Consider the following 20,771-nt stretch of genomic DNA (forward strand, 5'->3'; position numbering starts at 1 on the left):
GAAGACATTATAATTAAAGTTTAATATTTGTATATATACACCATGCTACCCCACTCCAGGCCGTGCTGGGGATGGAACCCAGGGCTTCTGCACACTGGGCCAGTTCTCTTCTGCTGACCTGCCTTCCAGTCCTGACACACCCGTTGTTTCCAGCATTTTCAGATAGCCCTAGTGTGTAAGCACGGGTCAGAGTGACAGTGATGTCCAAACACTGCAGTGGTTTTCCTACCATTAAGTTGAAAAGTAGATGTACCCTGTCGTACACTAATGTGCTTCTGAACAAAACTCTGCATGCAGAATATGAATTAATTCATGCCTTAACCCATTTAGGGAGCTTTGCTATTTAAAGAGACTGTGATGCGTTCCCTAGCAAAAAAATACTCCCAGTTTACAGCCTGTGCAGGTCTTTTTTTTTTCCTAGACTGTGTCTGTGTGGCTGAGCAGAGTGTGGCAGTACCCAGGATCAGGGCAGGCTGGTGAGGGCATGGGTCGGCTCTCTGTGCTGGGAGCAGAGAGCCGGTGAAGTTCAGCAGGCTTTGGGCCATTCATTCTGACCCGGTAGTCCTCTCGGGCTCCTTCTAACATGCACCTCTTGCTTTTGTGCGCAGATCGAGCGGTTGGAAGTAAGCAGCCTCGCCCAGACGTCCAGTGCGGTGGCCTCCAGCGCCGATGGCAGCATCCACACAGAGTCTGTGGATGGCATTCCAGACCCTCAGCGCACGAAGGCTGCCATTGCTCACCTGCAGCAGAAGATCCTGAAGCTCACGGAGCAGATCAAGATCGCGCAGACGGCCCGGGACGACAACGTGGCCGAGTACTTGAAGTTGGCCAACAGCGCCGACAAGCAGCAGGCGGCCCGCATCAAGCAGGTCTTCGAGAAGAAGAACCAGAAGTCGGCCCAGACCATCCTCCAGCTGCAGAAGAAGCTCGAGCACTACCACCGGAAGCTCCGGGAAGTGGAGCAGAATGGGATCCCCCGGCAGCCCAAGGATGTCTTCAGGGACATGCACCAGGGTCTGAAGGACGTGGGCGCAAAGGTGACTGGCTTCAGCGAAGGAGTGGTGGACAGCGTCAAAGGGGGACTTTCCAGCTTCTCCCAGGCCACCCATTCGGCAGCAGGAGCCGTGGTCTCGAAACCCAGGGAGATCGCGTCGCTGATTCGGAACAAATTTGGCAGTGCCGACAACATCCCCAACCTGAAGGACTCTCTAGAGGAGGGGCAAGTGGACGAGGCGGGGAAGGCTCTGGGGGTGATTTCGAACTTCCAGTCAAGCCCAAAATATGGTAGCGAGGAAGATTGTTCTAGTGCCACTTCAGGCTCAGTGGGAGCCAACAGCACCACGGGGGGCCTCGCTGTAGGAGCTTCCAGCTCCAAAACCAATACCTTGGACATGCAGAGCTCAGGATTTGATGCACTACTCCACGAGATCCAGGAGATCCGGGAAACCCAGGCCAGACTGGAGGAATCCTTTGAGACCCTCAAGGAACATTATCAGAGGGACTATTCCCTAATAATGCAGACCTTGCAGGAGGAACGGTATAGGTGAGTCACGGGAGATTAAAATCCTGTATCGTTTTGGGGTGGCCCCTTCCCTTGCTTTGTCTTCCTCTAGAGTGCCCAGAGCAGTTAGGTGTGTCATATGACATCTGAATTAGGTTCAGAGCCAGTGCAGGTCAGTGAGTCCCGAGACCACATGCTGATGAAGCAGTTAGCCAGGTGCCGGAGTCACAGTCTTCCATTCCTGTTTAAGACTTCAGAGTGGAGCCCACACTCCCCGGGGCAGTCCGTCTGTTTACTTGTTATCCCAGAATCATACTCGGTCCTCAAAGGTCCATTGAATTCAAAAGCTCTTAGTTGTCAGAACTCAAAAATACAAGCCAGCCAGAGAACCTGTGGGTGTTTGGCCTTACACATTATCGGGGCAATTGGTTAGAAAGATCACACTGAAAACAGACCAGATAAGTTTCTGTGGCTTTTATTATGAATTGGCAGATGTTTGAAGGGGAGGAGACTTAGACGTGCAATGGCTCTACAGTGGGGCGTCCCAGAGGACTGAACGCCTTGAGGCATCATTGGTGCTAAAGGTAGACGCCTGTTTCTTCCCCATGGCCCCACCACCAGGCCAGGGACTGACGCCAGGGTCACATGGTAGACACACATGCTGCCACTGAGCTGTGCCTCAAGCGTGGCATCTTTGGGGGGTTTTATATTATACTAGGTATTTATATTAGGTCACTCTCAGCTTCTGCAAATGTCTGTCCTTTTCCCTTCTTTTCTTCACATGCAGAAAGAAAGAATGTCCCCCCAAGTCCTCATTTAGATCCTCCCAGGCCACCTCATGATGCAGGTTGAGGATCGGCCTTGGGGGAGCCACAGACCTTCAGCTCAGCCAAGGACCTGGGTTTTGGTCTGTTACGGGGACTAACTCAAGGAACCGTCAGTACTTCTGCTATAAAACCAGACGTTAAACAAACCATCTCCTAGGGTCCCTTTCACCTCTTAAAAATAAAAGTGATGTTTTTTAAGTTTACTTTTATGAAATAATCTTTGGGCCTGAAATAAATTGTTGGCTTATGTCAGTGGCTCTGAGAGTGAAAGCCACAAGCTGTTTCAGACGGTAACAGTGCGTCAACCCTGCCTCTGTCATGCACTCTTCTTCAATTCCAACTTAAGACTTCAAGGGAGAAGAAAAGTGTGTAGAGGAAAGAAAGTTCTAAACATGAACACTGATTGCTATTTTCATTTCAGTGCTTCACGTGTGCTTTATACACTGAGGACTTATGTGTAAAGTAGTGAGCAATCTCATCACTCGGGGGAACTCTGGAACACTCGGACCCAAGTCCCAGGTTCAGGTCCAGTCTGGTTGCTTACTAACTCTGAACACCAGCAAGTTTCCTAATATCTCTAGGTCTTGGTTTCCTCATCTCTAACATAGAAATAATAACAACGATCCTGCGCAAGGTTATTGTGACATTTAAATGAAATTCTGCGAAACACGTTGCTCAACACCTGACCCACAGCGTTCATGATGTCAGCCAGGAACTGCTGCCACCCAGCCCCTGCCTGGCATTGCTCAGCCATTGGCTTAACAAACACTGCCTGCTTTGACTCCTGTTCTGAATGGAGAGCACAACATTGCAGTGTTCAGACTCCTCCGATTCATCTAGAGCTTGTTGTCTTCGAATCCCATGTGGGTCAGAAAATCAGAGAAAATACCCCACATTTTCCAGGGCCTACCTTGTATCCATTTAAAATAAATCAGACAAGAACAGCACTTGAGCCTCCTCATTGTCACCTCACGTACGAGGTATGAGCAGTGCTTTTACTGCATTGCACTTTGGGTTCTCTGTAGAAGGTAAATGACTAGTTTTGTTTTGTTTTTAATTCTCTTTAGTTGTAGTTGGACACAATGCCTTTATTTAATTTATTTATTTTTATGTATTTATGTGGTGCTGAGGATCGAACCCAGCACCTCGCACGTGCTAGGTGAAGCTCTACCACTGAGCCAGGACCCCAGCCCCACATGTGTCTTTTTCTATTATTACTAGATTTATTTATTTGTTTGTTTGTTTGTTTATTTAGTGTCTCTGACAGTGAATATATTTGCTGACTTTGTTGATCTTTGAGTAGTTTCACATAAGTGAGATCCTCCCCCCACACACACACTGAAGCCTATTTTAAGCACCAAAACTTTCCACATTTTAGGCTTTTGGAGAGTCTCTCTGCCTCCTTTTGACAAAATACACTGAACCTAATTTAACGAAAATAGCTTAGAACGGCAGCTTCCTGCCCAGAGGGACTCACTCGGAGCTAGTGGGCTTCGTCTACAGAAGATGGGAGATGGTCCTAGGCTTCTGAGTTCATCTGTCTACTTGGACAGTTTGTGTCTTCCCTTCCCATTTCTCCTTCGCTCTTGGCTGCCGCAGCACCCCTCTCCCTCCCCGGATCCCCCCCCCTTTTTATTTTTTCCTCTTCTTTGGGTGTTGGGGATCAAAGCTAGGGCCTTGCTCATGTTAGGCCACCACAGAGCTGCACTCCAGCCTGCTGGCCCAGTGTCTGCTCTGTCGCATGCCCTCCTTTTGTCTAGGAAGGAGGTAGGCTGAGGGTGACTTTGGCTCTTCTGTGACCAACACCATTGGATGCACATTTGGCCATCTAGGTACTCCAGATTTCTTTGCCTTTTTTTTTTTTTTTTTCCAGTTCTGAGACTGGAATTTGGGTCTCTGACAGGCTGCATCCTCTCCCACTAAGCTACATCCCTAGCCCATAGATCCATTTAAAATTTTTTTTCTATGCTGTAATTTTGTTTGTTTGTTTGGGGGTTTTGTTTTGTTTTTTGTATATAACTAATATCTGGGACCGGGGCTGTAGCTCAGCAGCAAAGTGCTTGCCTAGCATGCGTGAGGCACTGGGGTCCATCCTCAGCACCCCATAAAAATAAACAAATAAAATAAAGCCATTCTGTCCATCTACAACTACAAAAAAAAAAAAATTAAAAAAAAAAAACTGATATCTGAGTTGACAAGGGAGGCCATGCACAGTGTTGCTGCTTGTTGTTTGGTGAGAACAGTGGTGACACTGTCGCTAATAACATTACCAAAACCCCGGGTCTGCATGATGCCAGGTATTGGTTTTTTTGGTTTGGTTTAAACCCCTGGGTGCTGGCCTCGAATTTGGGATTCTCCTGCCTCAGGCTCCCAAGTCCCCAGGACTATAGGCATGTCCACCTCTCTGGCCTACAAGCTTTAGACGCAAAGATCCATCCTCACAACAGTCCTGCGTGTGCATTGTACTGATTCCAGTTACACACGAGAAACTTCAGGCCTAATATCAGCCATGGGTCACCTGGTAGTGAGTAGTGAAGCCGCACTTTAAGCCCAGTTTTTCCTGACTCTGACTGCAGTGTTATTTTTAAGGCAGGACAGGTTGTTTCGGGCTCAACCCTGAACTCTGTGTAGTTGAAAGACTCGCCATGGGTATTGGTCTCTTCCAGGACAAATGTGTGTTGACTAAAAGTTGAGTCGCTGTTCTAAACATATTACTTAAAATTCTGTGAAGTGTGCAAGCTCCGAGAAGGTTTTCAAGGCAGCGTAGCAGTGCAGGGGATCGACCCCCACACCCCAGGGCTGAGAAGTAGCTCAGGAAGAGCAGCTGCCTGATGCACAGAGGGCCCCAGGCTCCATCCCCAGGCCACAAAAGAAGATGAAGAAGAAAAAATGCCTACTCCAGTCACTATTCCCCTTTTCTACATCCTTCCTCAGTGTGCCTCCATTACTCTGTACGTCACTGGTGGCGCCAGGCAAGATGACTGCCAAGACCATCTGCTTGACTCTCAAGTACTCAGAAGCATCGAGGCCTGTGGAGGACCATGTGCGTGGTGTGTGTGTGTGTGTGTGTGTGTGGTCTCCCCACATGATTTGTGATTCTTAGACACCACGTGCACTTAGGCCAGGAAGCCATAGCAGAGCTTGGCCTGGGACCACCTCAGCCCTTCTGGCCAGGGCCAGGCTCTTAGTCTGCGAGCTTTGCTCTGTCTTTCAGAAACGCGAGAGAGGGCACGCTGGACGGAGGTGGGAGACAAGGTTTGGGGTGATGAGGTCCGTGCTGACTCCAGGTTGTTCCCGTCCAGCCAGTCCCTTTGTCCCTGTGAAGCGCTGTCTCATGCTGATTAGTGGCATCTGGGTTTGTAGTCCTTCGAAGGTGAAAGGGACCTCAAATATCTATTTTCGTCTAATTTAAGACGAGTACAGTGAAACCCAGAAACATAAAGTGACTCACTGGGTCACACCGTAACACTGCTTCACGGGTACTTAATTTGCTGCTAAAATCTGAGGACCAGGTGTGTTCCCGCAGGGGTGTGGCGTAACTAATAGAGTGCCCGAAGGAAAGGGTCCAGGCTCAGCCGTGGCAAAATGCACTAAAAATAAGAGCTGGGGGACGCCAGGGCTTTCCTGAGGGGATCCACGGTTCCTGCCATCCGGGGCAGTGCCATGGACAGTCAGGCTGGAAACCCTCCGGTGCTCACAAGCAGCAGTGTCATTTTGAAAGCTTGTATTTTAAGGGGATTGTTGTTCCTTGGAAATCAGCTTCTGAGAGTGTGTGTATTAAGCCCAGGGATATTTTAAACTGCTCTGAGTCACAAAAGCAAGAATTTGGAAGAAAGCAGTCACCACGAGCGGTCATCACACGCAGTAGAACAAGTGGGAACCGTGCTAGCCTAGCCAAGCACAGGCCAGAGGAGTTGGACGCAAGAGAGGAGGTGGTGGTCAAACGTGATTTCACATGACTTTGGCATCATGGGACGTAAACCAGAGATATGTAGTTATATGGCTATTTTAGCCCCTTTTATTTAAAGTGTTAGTGCCTGTCAACTGAAAATGGATCTGAGAGTCAGTAAAGAATACGTTGTAAGCTAGATTTAGGTAATAAGTTTGAAATAGAAACAGAGAATATGAAATATTGAAAAAAAATCCCTAAGACAGGCACTTGTCATGCGTGGGGGACACACGGGTAATCCCAGCCACTCAGGAGGTCAAGGCAGCAGGAGGGTCACAAATTCAAGGCAAGCCTGGGCTCTTAAGGAGACCGTGTCTCAAAAATCTAAATAAGGGAGACATTCTTTTGAAGGGTAGAACCTCATAAAGAGACTTGTAGGTTAGCTCTTCCCAACTTAGCCCCTAAAGAGCTAAAAGAGGAGGGAGGAGGGAGAAGATAAATTTGTAACCCCCACTAATTCATTGGGCTGGACAGGCTTGAACTGACTTGCTGGTTCTGACACCACCTGAGTCTGTGTGGCCTTGGGTGGATCATATAATTCATCTGAGCCTCGGTGAACAAACAAGGTGATGATATTGTTGTACAAGATTGTGGAGCTTGTTAAATGAGATCATATGTATGGAAGCGTCTAGTAGGTACTGGCTTTGAGCAGGAACGCGGGGGCTGGAGCTTGTCTGATGGAATCCTGTGTGGTGTGTAAGAAGCCCTGGATCCAATCCCCAGCACCAGAAAACGGGTGGGAAAATAGAGTAGGAGCTCAGTAAATGCCTCCTCCCGTGCCTTGTTTACTGGGGAAATACAAAATCTGGGGCTGGGGATGCAGCTCCGAGGCAGGGTGCTTACTAGAGACGAAGGTTCCAGGTAGGAAGCTGCAGTGTGCTCCGAGGTGCCTGGGGGTGTTGGCCGGGACCTGGTTCTTCCTGTTTGTCTCGGTACCTGCTCCACAAGTTGCTTCCGCCACTTGCCCCAGTGACCTGTTGCCCAACTAGGGAAGCACCAGAGGCTCTCAGGGTGGCACCAGACCCCGAGCCACACCCAGACAGGACTGTGTGAGAGGCTGGCTTGTTCCCAGCGGTGCCCTCACCCACTTTCTCATTCATCAGGAATCCAACCCAGAAGTGCCCTGGCCTAGCTTTGATCAAGGAAGGTGGCTGCTGGGTTGACCAATCCAGTGACCAGAACACTTTTGCAGGATCACTATTCATCTATGGATTGTTGTTCGCCAACCAAATCTAGATGGTGTCGTCCTTAGTGGATCAGGTTTTGCTTTTAGTATGGGTCTCATCTGCCCAAATACACTATGACCTATTTTCTTTAAAAAGTGAAATGTTAATAAGTCTTTTTTTCTTTGCTAATAGTTAAGCTCAGGCCACTTTTAGGTATCCTTCATTTGGGTTGTGATGAATTAGGATCCCTGACTAAAAATCCTCAAAATGAGGTTAGTAATCTCGTGCTAGTTTTATTCCTGACGGAGCTGCGTGACCAGCATGTGCCAGCCAAGATCGCAGGAAGGTCACAGCCCACCCCATCACACCTTGCAGGTCCAGAGAACAGGGGTCCCATCCCGAAGGTGGAGTTCTTGGTTTTGAAAACTAACCTGTGGATGGCCGCGCACAATCATCTCCCTTCTCTTCCCCCCGCTGCGTTTTGGTTTGTCGTTAATATTTAATGAGAAGATGGAGATGTTCTTCCTCTGAACTCCCAAGGTACCTGGTGTCTCCGTTTTAGAATCGGACAGATGGTAACCGCCCACCGGCCAGTGACCAAGGGACAGGGGCAGACTCAGCGGTGGAGGTGCTGGGAGGGGGCAGGAGCGCAGGGTGGTGTTTTCTTTGCTGTTGGGTTTTGCATTTGATCAATAGGATTAATAGGAAAGCAAATCCAGACCCAGGCCTGAGCCCAGGGTTCAGATCTTGACTGGGCCTCACTCGCTCACCCGGAGTCGCTGGTCTTTCTGGGCCTCCTGTTTCTCTCTTATAAAAGTAAAGTGCCTCCCACGGAGGAGGGCGGAGGGCAAGGACTGGAGTAGAAGCAGCTTCATAAACGCGCGTTCCTCCGAGGCAGACGCTGCACATGAAAAGACCTGGGCAGGGAGGGTGGGTATCACGGTGGTTACTGGGGCTGGCGTTTTGATGTCTTGGTGCTTGACGATTGAGTGCATTGGGCTGGACCCCAATTCCTCCCCCACACGCACTCCTCCCCCCAGAGCTCCACCTGTGTGTATTGGGCCCTCTGCTAGCCTCCTTGCAGGCCAGAGCTTCCCGGGTGGGTGACACAACCACACAGGGGCTGGTTCCAGCCACACGTGACCAGGCTGGGCTTCCCACAATGTGTGCTTGTGGAAGGAGCTGGGGAGCCGCCTTCCAGGCCAGTGGACAGCGAGGGAAGGTGTTTGTAAGGACAGGCAGTGAGGTCCTGAGCCAGCCCAGGTCTGCATTCCAAGACACAGGGCATCTCGCCAAGCTCTTTGTTCATCATCTTTTACAAAAGCCCCCGCCAGGCCTGGTGGCCCCCTCTGCTTCCTCCCTGGTGTTTCCTGCCGATTGGGGGTGCTCAGGAAGGGGGGCCAGCCCAGCCGTCTGGGGGCTGTAATGGGTGTCGTCCGCACTGTAACAGCTGAAGGCCGCATTCCCGTAGCATGCGGGAGGCACTGGGTTCCGTCCTCAGCACCACATAAGAAAAATACAGGTACTGTGTCAGCCTACAGCTAAAACATGAATGTAAAAAAAAAAAAGAAAGCCCACAATCCCCAGGTAATCCTTTCAACTTGAAGAAGGAACTAGCTGCTGGTGGTTGTCAGTTGGTGCACTAAGGAGGACGGATCCTCTGTGACCACAACCATCGTGGGTCCTGCTTCCCTGGGGTCCCACCGCTCTGTTACCACCTTGGCGAGTCTCGTAACCTGTTTGTTTCATTTGCTGGGAAGTTGAGCTCACTCCACTTACCCCAGCCCTGCTCTGCTATTTAACTACTGGCTAATAATAGACACCACTCCCCACTTGGGAAGGCGCTCGCTTCAGGAGATCTTGCCGTTAATTTACGGAGCATTTGTGAGTAAATGGCTCCATCTCTGAAGGACTGTATTTTCCACAAGGGCGTGGGGAGAATTAACAGTGGCCACTCAGCTCTTTCCCGGACACTCTTAAAGATCAGGGTAGAATTGACTTGAGACCCCTGTGTCTCTCTTACACACACACACACACACACACCATGAGAGGAACACAGGTAAGACAGTTTCATCCAGATGAAGGACTTTGGCTTGGGCCCAGAGAGGGCGACTTGTTGAATTGTATGGCCAGCCCAGGCCAGGGGACGGCAGGGACCAGGTGTCAGCCTGTGCGTTGCCTTCGACAGAGCAAGCTATGAGAAGGGCTTCTTGCACTTGGAAGGACAGAGATGTGTCCACCAGACCCAATTGTGTCATGTCACGGAAAAAAAAAAAAAAAAGACAAAAATATGCTGAAAACCGTGAAAATTCCAAAACACATAAAATTGAGATCATGGAGATATAAAAAGAAATGGAGGCTGTGAGAAGGAAGTCAGAAGTGGAGACAGCGGACCCAGAGAGCATTGGAGACCAACAGGCAGCCTCCTTGAAGGACCTCACTAGGGACAGTGGGGAGAGAGCCTGGAGGATGGCCCTCAGCCCAGGCCTGCAGGGGCCCTGGGGAGCAGACCAGGGCAAAACGGAGGACCCTGCCCTGCCCGGGAGCAGGGAGTGTGCAGGGCAGGTCACCGCCCAAGGTACAGGGCCTTCTGGGGATGGCTTGTGAGGGCATTCCTTCACAACCAGGTCACTCTGCGTGGATCCCCACTGGAGACCAGGAAAGTGACCAGTTTCCCCTGTCCCCTTTCTGCCTTTCACATTAGTTAGCCACCTCCTAATCTCACCACCGGGAAGGAGAAGTCCTTCTAGGCACCCACTGGTGTTTCTCCAACAATTCCAAAAGAGAAAAATGAGACCGGACGTCACAGCTGCCCTATGGAATAGGGATTTCCTCTTTGCTGAGGAACAGGTCCCCTGCTGGTGAGATGCAGAGCTGGAGCAGATTCTCCACCTGGTGCTAATAGAAACAGGAGTGGACAGAGTCAAGACCAGGAGGCTTTGGATACGACATGGGCAAAGCAAACCCGCTCTGAGAATGGCTTCCAGACCTTTGACTCATTACTGACCTCTCTGTAAGGTTCAAGGGTCTTGGAAACAAGTGCTGAAAACTTTTGTTTTTAAGTGCTTTCTAATCCATATATATTCATCACCAGTCATCATTTCCATGCTACCAAATAAATCCAGATATTTCACCCCCATTCTGCAGATGATACATTATCACTATTTCATGTATTTCCCTACCTCCTTTAGAGTTGTTGAAATTAATGTTGTGAAGAGAAACATAGTGACAGCACTTAATGTTCAAAAGATAAAAAATGGCTCCTTAACTAGAAAGAATCTTCAGAGTCTAGGAGTCAGAAAAGATCTGAATAATCCTAGCTGCTCAGGAGGCTGAGGCAGGAGGATCCCCAGTTCCAGGTCAGCCTGGGCAACTAGCGCATCCCTGTCCCAGGACGGGAGAGGACAGGGAAGGAAGTCAGTAGCAGAGTCTTGTCTAGATGCCGGAGACCTGGGATCAGTCCCCAGGACCACCACAAAAAGGACCCGGGAATCGACTTAGATCTCCTTCAATAAACAGTATTTCCACAATATCCCTGGCAGGCCGTCTCCCCTGGAATTCCTCCAGTAGCAAGGTCTCATTTTCTTTAAGATAGTTTTTTCTTATTGTCTTAGACACAGGTATTAGTTGTTCTTTCTAAAACTGAACTAAAATCGACTTTTAATTCTGACCCTCAGTCCCTAGGAGCCACTACTTCACCTACGTGACTTTTGATATCTGAATTCGTCAAGGTGTAGTGACTTCCTGTCCTCACAGAATGAACATCTAGTAAGGTGGTGCCTTTTGGTGTTTCAGTTGTGGGACCTTTATGTCATTCATTTATTTATATGTGCCGCCGAGAATCGAACCCAGGGCCTCCCACATGGGAGGCAAGCGCTCTACAGCTCAGCCCCAGCCTCTGTAATGTCTTGATTAAACACACTCGTGTGGTTCCAGACCCTCCTGCCTCAGCCTCCCGAGTCATGTCAAGGTCGTCTTAAAGCTGGACATGGTGGCACACACCTGTAATCCCAGTGACTCGGGAGGCTGAAGCAGGAAGATCACAAATTCAAGGCCAGCCTCAGCAACCAGGTGACACCCTGTCTCAAAAAAACAGGGGCTAGGGGTGCAGCTTGGGGGTAAAGCACCCTACACCGTCCTGAACCCACGCTGCTGACTGCTTTGATCTCTTGCTCATGCTCTTTGGGGACAAGCTGCCTTCTGTTGTGTTGTCTTTATCTGGGGTGTGGACACAGGGGCCAGGTGGCTAACGCCAAGGCCAAGGCCAAGGCCGTGCTCACCAGCTGCTACCAGAGAACACCCGGGGCCTGGATGCTGGGAGCTGCCCTTGCTGGGGGGACAGAGGTTTCGCTGCACCTTATAGAAGGTCTGGTGAGAAGACGAGGGAACCAGGAGTGCCTCCTGCCCCTGAGCCGTCTGCAGTGGGAAGGCCCCGTGGGGTGAAGTGAGTCTTGGCTTCTCCCCGGGACACGCCTGGAGTGGGATCCTGGGCCTCGGGGACTCTGCTTAACTCTCTGAGGAGCCAGCAAACCCTTCCAAAGCAGCGGCACCATTCTACGATCCCCCAGCAGCAGGTGGGGGCCCGGCTTCTCCGCGTCCTCGCCAGCACTTTCTGACTGTAGGTCTGGGGTCTCTTCGGTGCCCCCTCTTCCTCCCTCAGCCCCACCTGGGGCAGGCTGCAGGCCATCGGGTCAGCTAGAGCCTCAGCTCCCTCTGGCCAGGGCCTGGGTGGCTGCCAGGCTGACTTTTACAGGGAGCGGTTGGTCTGCGCCTGCTGGCCATTTTCAAGATGACATCACCATGTGCCGTTGAAGACCCTGGGCCCTAGGGGCTGGGGAGGGCTGAGCGGCAGGTCTTGGCTGCCTCGCCACCACACGCCCTGGCTTCCGTCCCTCGAACCAGAAACACATTTTTAAAACCTTGGGTTTTAAAAGTCAAGCAGATGGAGATCCCTGCCCCCGGCTGGGTGTCCTCTGGCGCTTCTCGGAGCCTTGATTCCTCCCCTGTACAGTGGAAGAGGTGGACGGGCGTCTTCCACAGCGGCCCTAACAGGCCTGCAAGACCGCACAGGTTGAGGGCCAAGAGGTTCGGGCAGCAGCCCAGGGAGTACGTGCCAGAGATGGCCCAGGGGGCTGCTATGATCAGCCTATAGCCGGTGGCCACTCACACAGCCGCTGTCCCACCTCCCAGCGCCCTGAGGCTTAGCATGAAAAGAGCCCTGTAGGCAGACAGCCTCCCCGTGAGCATAGAGACCTGCACATTTTGGGGGGTGGAGGGGGCTTTTGTTTTGTTTTGTTTGGGTGCCCAGGGCCTCACACCTGTCCACCGCTAAGCGACAGCCCCAGCAAGACCCGCACGCGGAACCCCACCTCCAGAAAGTCTGCAGCCCCCTCTGGTGGGAAAGGACACTGAAGAAATTTGTCAAATGCTGAAAACGCACACGACGTTGGGCTAAGATAGGACACTCACCAGAGGACAGCGTGTGGTGGCAGGGAGCTCGCGGGGCATCTGTATGCAAGCAGGCCTCAGGGGCAGCAGGTCGAGGAGGACATCACCCTAGGTGACAGGAAGGTGATAGGACACAGGAAAGCAGGACAGAGGCTCCTACCAAGGGTAGAGGACATCTAAGTTCAGTAACACAGCCAGCAGGGTTGGATTGTGACCTTCAGTGGTTTGACTCCTGGTTTCTTAGAGAAGGACTGAGTTCAGGACGCAGCCATTATTATCTAATTATTAAAGGGCAGACAGTTGGTGATGCTGCAGCATGAAACCATAAAACAGCCGTCCTTTGTATTCCTCGAAGGTTGCGTACTGCAGGTGTCATCAAAAACAAGGGGACAGGAGCCAGGGTCGGGGCTCAGTGGTAGAGTGCTTGCCTCGCCTGTGTGAGACACTGGGTTCATGTCTCGGCACCACATATAAAGAAAGGAAGAAAGTAAAGCCCATCAACATGTAGAAGACTTTTTAAAGGGGGCGAGTCTGGGACGCCTGTGCTTGTTTAGCTGGAAGTCCCCCCACGTTCATAGGCAGAGCCCTGCGCTGCCTTGGTGGCAGATGCTGCCCTGTGGGGTGAGCCCCCCACTGCCCCCTGACCAACACGGTGGATTCCATCCTAGTCACCAGAAACTGGGGACGCATTTCTTCTTCCCTTTCTCTCATCATTTTCCAGTGTCTTTAAGTGGTTCTCAGTCCTACCCACGTAGCCCCTTGGCTCCTGGGCCTCCGCACACAGCCCACCCCACTCTGTACTCTTTACCCTGCTGGATAACTGGTTTTCTTCTGTGAGCACCATGTGACCCCCCCCACTCTATAATCTGCGTTGTGACCTGTTCACTGTCTGTTCCACAATCTGCCCAGCCCCAGCCCTTTTTATTATGTTTTATTGTGAGAAGGGCCTCACTGAGTTGCCTAGGGCTTCGCTGAGTTGCTGAGGCTGGCCTCAAACTTGCAATCCTCCTGCCTCAGCCTCCCAAGGCGCTGGGATGACAGGTGTGCGTCTCCACGCCCGGCTCTGCCCACCTTGTGGGATGTGACATCATCACTGTTCTAGTGACTGTGCATTGCTGCCTGCAGCCCTTGACCATGTTCTTTTCCCACCTAGAATCTCTGTCCTAATCCTGTGGGTTCTTAGACTCCCTACCCAGGTTCCGTCCTCGTGTGGAGGGACCCTTCTTGTGTGCTCCTAGGTGCTGGGGATGAGCATGGGCAAAGTCACCCCGACTCCCAGGGGACCTGCCCATCTCCATCCTCCCTGGGCCTCGCTGAGCTCCTCCACTCTGGCCTATTGCCTATCCCTCACACGTGCTAAGGCGCTTCCGTCCTGGGAACTTCTGCACAGTGCCCTCCCCTCCACACCTCCACTCCCTTCACTCCCAGGCTTCGCAGTCACTCAGCGTCACCCCCATTGCTGAACAGGAAGGAAGCCTCCCGACCGCCCAGCCCCACGGGCCTCCAGCCAGTCTGCCCCGTCACCCGCTGGTCTTGCTTTTCCTCCTGGGCAGGCGCTGTCCAGCTTCCCACAGGGTTCCCGCCCTTCACACATCATGCCATGGCGCATCGCTGGTGGTGGGCCGGCCTTAGGCCCTGAGTGGCGGACCCACAGGTGGTGAGCGGCTGTGCTGGGGCAGGCGCTAGTGGCTGCTGGCAGGTCCTCTTCCACTCAGGTGCTGCCCATCTTCTGGTGAGGGTTCTTACGGGGTTCCAGGCGTGCTCCTCCCATGTGCTGCTCCGCCTCAGGTCCAGGCTGTGCCCACCCTGGCTACTGATGGCCGTAATGCTGTGCGCCGAGAAAACCCTAGAAAGCCGTGCTGCTGTGTGACTTGGCCTGTGACAAGCTGAGGCCAAGAGCTGCACCCGGCATGCCCTGATGCCCCGGGCCACTTGGTTTCTTAGGGGTTTATTTTCTTCCTTTGCAGAATGGATGGGGATTGGATGTAAATTATTTGCTGCAGGATGCATAAAACTCTCCCTCTCTGCCCCTGTCAGGTGTGAACGGTTGGAAGAGCAGCTAAATGACCTGACAGAACTGCACCAGAACGAAATCTTGAACTTGAAGCAGGAATTGGCCAGCATGGAAGAGAAGATCGCGTACCAGTCCTACGAGCGGGCGCGGGACATCCAGGTGAGCACCAGCCAGGAGGGCGGGACGGGACAGGGGCGGCAGCCGCAGCCACAGCCACAGCGTGGAGAGCAGCTCCTGCCGCCGCAGTGTACCCGCCCTTCCGGGCCAGGCGTCCCTCGGGTCTGGGCCATTTGGGGTGCAGACTGCTCAGGGTCGTGGAAGTGTGCCTGGGCTCCCAGGAGGCTCTGCATGGGAGACCAGAGCCTTCCGTCTGTCGGTTGCTGCTCTGTCACGTGCAAGGGCCACCTGGCCTGGCTTCTGCACCCTGAGAGGGAGGGCCTTGTCCTAGCTGCCAGGACCAGAGCTCCTGCAGGCACGTGCCACACAGCTGGGCAGAAGCCCCTGAGGCAGGTGTTGGAGGTGAAGAGCTGCTGTATTCCGTGGAGAAACAGAAGATTTTTTTATTTTTCCTGATTTCTGTAGAGAGTATTTCCCAGGGAACGAGATGCCACATGATGAAAACCTCTTCAAAGAAGCTTGTCTAGAGAAGGGAGGTGGCCTGGGAAACTGGGGTACGCCACCTCAGGGCCCAAGAATGTCCCCACAAGTTGCCTAGCTGCCCTTTTCTCCAGGGCCTGGAATTCTATTTGCATTTTAGGGTTTTTTTCCCCTCAAGGTGGTCTGGCTGGGCAGATCTGCTCCACCTCTAGCTGGCTTCAGCCTAAAGCTGCCCGAGCCTCACAGGCAAATCAAGAGCCATCGGAGCAAGGCCAGAGCAGGCCACGTGTCACACACCTGTAATCCCAGGGACTCAGGAGGCTGGGACAGGAGGTCACAAGTTTGAAGTCAGCTTCAGCAACTTAATGAGGCCCCATCTTATAATAAAAAGGACCTGAAATGTAGCGGAGTGGTAAAGCATCTCTGGGTTCAATCCCTAGTGCCAAAAAGAGAAGAAAAGGAACCAAGATCAGAAAAGCCCAAGGCTCCAACTTTGGAAGGTGTGCCTCCATGGCTAGGGAAATGGATCCTGTCCCCTGGATGCTTGGCAGATCATGAACACTCGGGGTAAAGGTCTTGGTCTTGAGGACAACAGATCACTTTAACGTTTGTCTAGCATGTGACACAGAGATCAACCCAGAAGGGCTGTGTGACGCCATCAGGGCAGGTCACAGTTCCTCTGTGCTGAACTCAGGCACTGACTTGATTCAGAAACCAGGTGGCCTTGGGTGGCCCTGGGAGGCTGAGGTAAGAGGATCCATCACAAGCTCAAGGCCAGCCTCACCCACTTAGCAAGATCCTGTCTCAGAAGAGAAGAGAAAGGGCTGGGGGCGAGCCTCAGGTGGACGCCCTCTAGTTCAGTCCCCAGTACCAGAAAAGAAGGGGCGGGGTCTTGCCTAGTTCCTAAGGCCTGCCTCCAACTTGAGATCCTCCTGCCTCAGCCTCCCGAGTCCGAGTCACTGAGTTTACAGCTGAGTTAATAATGCTTCAAAGAGAGCCTGCATTTGAGGTCTTGCCATTACAATGCTGCAGACCATATTAAGGCAAGCATGGCCACTTTCCAGGGGGCCGTGGAGGGAGGGATGGCCACTGGGCGGGGAGCTGGGCCTTTTCTCCCGGGCTGTGGCGTGTTTCCCGTGGCCGGCACAGCCCAGGATGCATGGGCTGGCCCAGGGGCGTCGCACTCCTGCGTGGGGCAGCACTAACATCCCTGTTTGGCCCTCAGGAGGCGCTGGAGGCCTGCCAGACCCGCATCTCCAAGATGGAGCTGCAGCAGCAGCAGCAGCAGGTGGTGCAGCTAGAGGGGCTGGAGAGCGCCACGGCGCGGAACCTGCTGGGCAAGCTCATCAACATCCTGCTCGCCGTCATGGCCGTGCTCCTGGTCTTCGTGTCCACGGTGGCCAACTGCGTGGTCCCCCTCATGAAGACGCGCAACAGGACGTTCAGCACTTTATTCCTCGTGGTCCTGGTGGCCTTCCTCTGGAAGCACTGGGACGCCCTCCTGGGCTACATGGAGCGCTTCTTCTCGTCCCCCAGGTGATGCTGGGCCACGCCCTCGCGAGCGCACACGGCGGGCGAGCGGGAGGGACAGCTCACCTGCTCGAGTCGCCCCCACAGCAAGAGTCGAGTGAATCTGTTTACATTTAGAATAATGTTTTTTTCTTCAAGAGACGCAATTGCAATAGTATTTTTTAGATTTTATCCAAGAAGTTTTTTGGGCGAAAATCTTGGATCATTTTTATGTAGCATGATTTTCCTTGGGATGCAAATCCTCCCCGTCCTTTAACACAGCCACCACCGGAGCGCCCAAGGCATCTCAGCTGCGGCCTGAAGGACTCACTAACCCACTAAAAAGATGCGACACCCAGTTGGCAGAAAGACCGACAGCCCCTCGCCCGCCCCGGGGCGCCACCTCCCGCCCACCCGCCCGCCCGGGGACTCTACTGTGAAACCTGCCACATTCCATGTGTGAGTTTTTGGATTCAGGGTGGCGTCTCCTCGTCCGTGGAAGAGCACGTGGACCTCCCTGGCGTTGTCACCCAGTTGGCCATTCACGCTCACCCTGGAGCCCGGTCACTCCTGAACCTGGTCCCCTCACGTTGCTGGGAGACAGAAGTGAGAGCCTGTGCCACAGGGTCACCGCACAGTCCTCCTGCAGTGTTGAGAAGCAGCCCCGGAGATCCTTGAAACCCGTCATGTTCAGCAAAATCCCTTGGCCGCACTTTTAAGGTTTTTTGTTTTTTTTTTTTTTTAAATATGTGTGTGTGCGCGTGTGTGCGCGTGTGTGTGTGCATAGTTACCACCTTAAAAATAAAACACCCGAACAGCATACTTGAAGAATGTAATACTCCAACTCTCAGTGCTTCCTTATGGTTTCTAATAGGATTTTTTATTATTGTTATTATTATTATTGGGTTTTTTTGGAAGGGGGTTGGGAGGGTCTTTTATTTTTCCTTTGAAATAAAGAAGTGATGTTTTTAAATGGAGACGTGTGGCTATTTAAATGTGCTGCTCCCTCTTGTCCTGACACAGCATGAGAAGGGGACTCGCTGGGAACAAGGCCCTGTCTTGACACGCACCCTCAACGCCCCGCTGTGGTGGCTGCTTCGTGGGGTCCTGCCAACCCCACTCCACCCCTCCCCGGCTCAGCGAGGTGGGGAGTCCAGGTGCGCAGGGGCAGGGAGGCCGTGTCCCCAGAGCGCGTGCTAGAGCGGGGACTGTTTGGCCCCAGGAAATACTCACTCAGTGACCTTGAGCTGGGGCTGTCAGGAAAAATGGAGAGTCACAGCGATTCCTTGTGTTTCCTTAATTTATTGTCACACCCCCGATGGCCGAAACCAAAGTGATGTGCGTCCTCTGTCTGCTCCTCGCCCGGCTCCCTGGATTGCAAAGCTTTATTCTGCCTGCCTCGGAGGACCTGCTGAAGGATTCCACGCAGCAGCCAGTGGCCGTCAGGTTAGGAGGACCCACGTCTCGGGTGTCACTGTCGCCGGCTTCCTGTTCATCAAGACTGACGTCTTTGCGAACTGTGCTCAGTGGACTTTTGGAGACAGTTTAGGAAAACGAGCTGCGCCGCCCTCCCCACCCCGCCCGCGGCCATCACCCTCGTGGGACCTGGACTCGGAGCTCGCCTGGAGAGCCTGGTTCGTCTTTGCGCAGTGTGGGTCCCCGAGGCCATTCCCTCTCGTCCTCCGTCTGTGCGCCCAGGTGCTGCTCGGGGCCTGGGCCACGCCCTGGAGAGCAGAGCCCGCTTTGCCTGTCCCCACGCCAGGAGCTGCTTCTGGAACCAGGTCTGCGTTGCCCTGTCTGCGGGAAAGGATGGCGTGGGGGACCACTCTGGCCTTCTTTTGTGGCCAGGCGGCCTGCCCGGTCAGCTGGCTGTCTCCAGGACCCCTTGATATTATAACTCAGGTACCAGTCGCACCCCAACCCCAGATGATTGTAGTGCGCCTCCCTCACCATGAGCCCCCAGCGCAGGGACCACAGGGGTGATTTTTCTTTTTTAAGAAATAGAAACCATCAGAACCAATTCACATTCATGCCAAAAACAAATCGTCCCCAAGCCTAGACCCTTAACATGTCACCTTTGCCTGAAACACTGCAGCGACTTGAGCAGGAGTGCCAAAGGACACCACGACCTTGACAGACTGCTGTAGCTTCATTGCTCAGAGAAGAGAGCCTTACAGAGTTCATCAAAAAGAAACATTCAGAAATGCCCTCGCGGAAACCCAGGAGTTTTTCTGACAAACTTGGAGTCTCCGGCTGCTTAGTGGCTCCAGAGATCTGCACTGTGATCCGAGGGTTGACGTTGTTCCCATTTGCCTTTGGGACGGTTCCTATCGAGGGAAGGTCTTCACCTCTGGAAGGCCCAGAGCTGCCCCGGACAGACCCGCTCCCCTTCCACCGCAGTTCAGGGCAGGTGCGATTGTGCCTTCCTGTCCCCTGTGTCCTGACCGCTCACCAAGCCCTCCCACCATCCTGTGCATCCCGCGCGCCCGGCAGCCACCCATGTTTTGGTGCCCACCTGTGCTCCACGCTGACCACCCCTGTTGCCTTCGAGTTTCCTCGCTGGGTGGCCGTTCCTAGGTCCCCTTGTCTGTCCCAATCCCTTCTAGAACCTCACCCTTAACTGTTCTCTATAGAACTCGCGCTCACTTCAGTGACTCCGCGTGCGTTTTCTTTGAAATGGAGCATTCCTGAGTTCTGTGTCCCTGCTGGGCCTGGCCTGGGTGGGTGAGGCTGGCTGCCTTCGCCTGGGTGACTCGGTTCAGGTTGTGGGATGACCACGATTTCCCCCCGTGTGTCACCATCCAAGGGCTGTGGGCTCCAGTCTCCATCACCCGTTACCCTCTGTGCATCCTAGCGAGGAAGGCTTTCTAGGAACCCCCCCCCCCCCCGGCTCCTTAAGATTCAAAAAGAGGGTGAATTTTATCTGGGCCACTGACTTGGGTCCTCCCACTCACTCCCTTGTCCCTCTTTGGGTCCAAATCTGGTGCCAAGCAGAACCCAGGGGTGCAGCCTTCCTCGCCAGCCATGTCCTCCCAGTGAGCTCATTTCCACGTGGTTCCCACTGCATTTGGTTGTGTTTCCAATTTCACGTCCCTTCGAGGTACAGTAGGAAGGGAGGGAATGCCGAATTCTATGCATCTAAAACCAAACCAAACCCGCAGTCCCCAAGGCCAAGCCCCTGCCCTCCCGCCCACAGGAAACCTGGGGATTTGAATGTGGCTCTAAGAGTGGACATTTGCGCTGTGTGTCGTGTTTGCCAGGTGACACCCTCAGTAGGGATGGACTACTAGACTGACTGTAAGTGTGTTTTCTCCAAGTGTGTAAGAATAAAAACTCACTTGCACGAACTGAAAAGTTACAGAAATGACACTTGTGAACGCGTGAACTTTAACACTGTAGTTGATAGATCTTAAGCTGCTAATGTGTTGAGAGAGATTTATGTTGTGTGTGGCCACTGCTGATGGGCAGCAGGACTTTTACTGTACATACAAATGGAAATAAAGACCTCAGCTATTAGCCTGGTGGTTGGACTTGGGTTTGTTTCAGCCTTTCAGGTGTCCGGCAGCAGGTGCGCCAATCTGAACACTTTCCACTAGTGTAAATGTTGAAAAGAGAGAGAGAGAGAGAGAGAGAGAGTGTGTGTGTGTGTGTGTGTGTGATTTTGTGTGTGTTGCTGGACTGACATGCACAGATAGGCAGGTTGTACATTGTGCAATTGGAAGGGGCTTCATATGTAGGCCACACGGTCAACATCCCAACC

At 52.7% G+C, this 20,771-nt stretch overlaps 1 protein-coding gene across 7 annotated transcripts in view; it reads left to right on the forward strand.

Moving 5' to 3' along the window:
* Tmcc1 (transmembrane and coiled-coil domain family 1) overlaps window positions 1–20,487 on the forward strand; it is a 166,375-nt gene extending 145,888 nt beyond the window's left edge. For all 7 annotated transcript variants that reach the window (XM_077106217.1, XM_077106216.1, XM_077106218.1 and 4 more), the window contains 3 exons: window positions 609–1,543; window positions 14,929–15,064; window positions 16,728–20,487. In XM_077106217.1, coding sequence (XP_076962332.1) covers window positions 609–1,543; window positions 14,929–15,064; window positions 16,728–17,042 — 1,386 coding nt within the window. In that variant the 3' untranslated portion in view covers window positions 17,043–20,487. The remainder of the gene's footprint in view (window positions 1–608; window positions 1,544–14,928; window positions 15,065–16,727) is intronic.
* Window positions 20,488–20,771: the final 284 nt, after the last annotated feature.

Source organism: Callospermophilus lateralis, chromosome 20, assembly GCF_048772815.1.
Source record: "Callospermophilus lateralis isolate mCalLat2 chromosome 20, mCalLat2.hap1, whole genome shotgun sequence".
NCBI lineage: Eukaryota > Metazoa > Chordata > Mammalia > Rodentia > Sciuridae > Callospermophilus > Callospermophilus lateralis.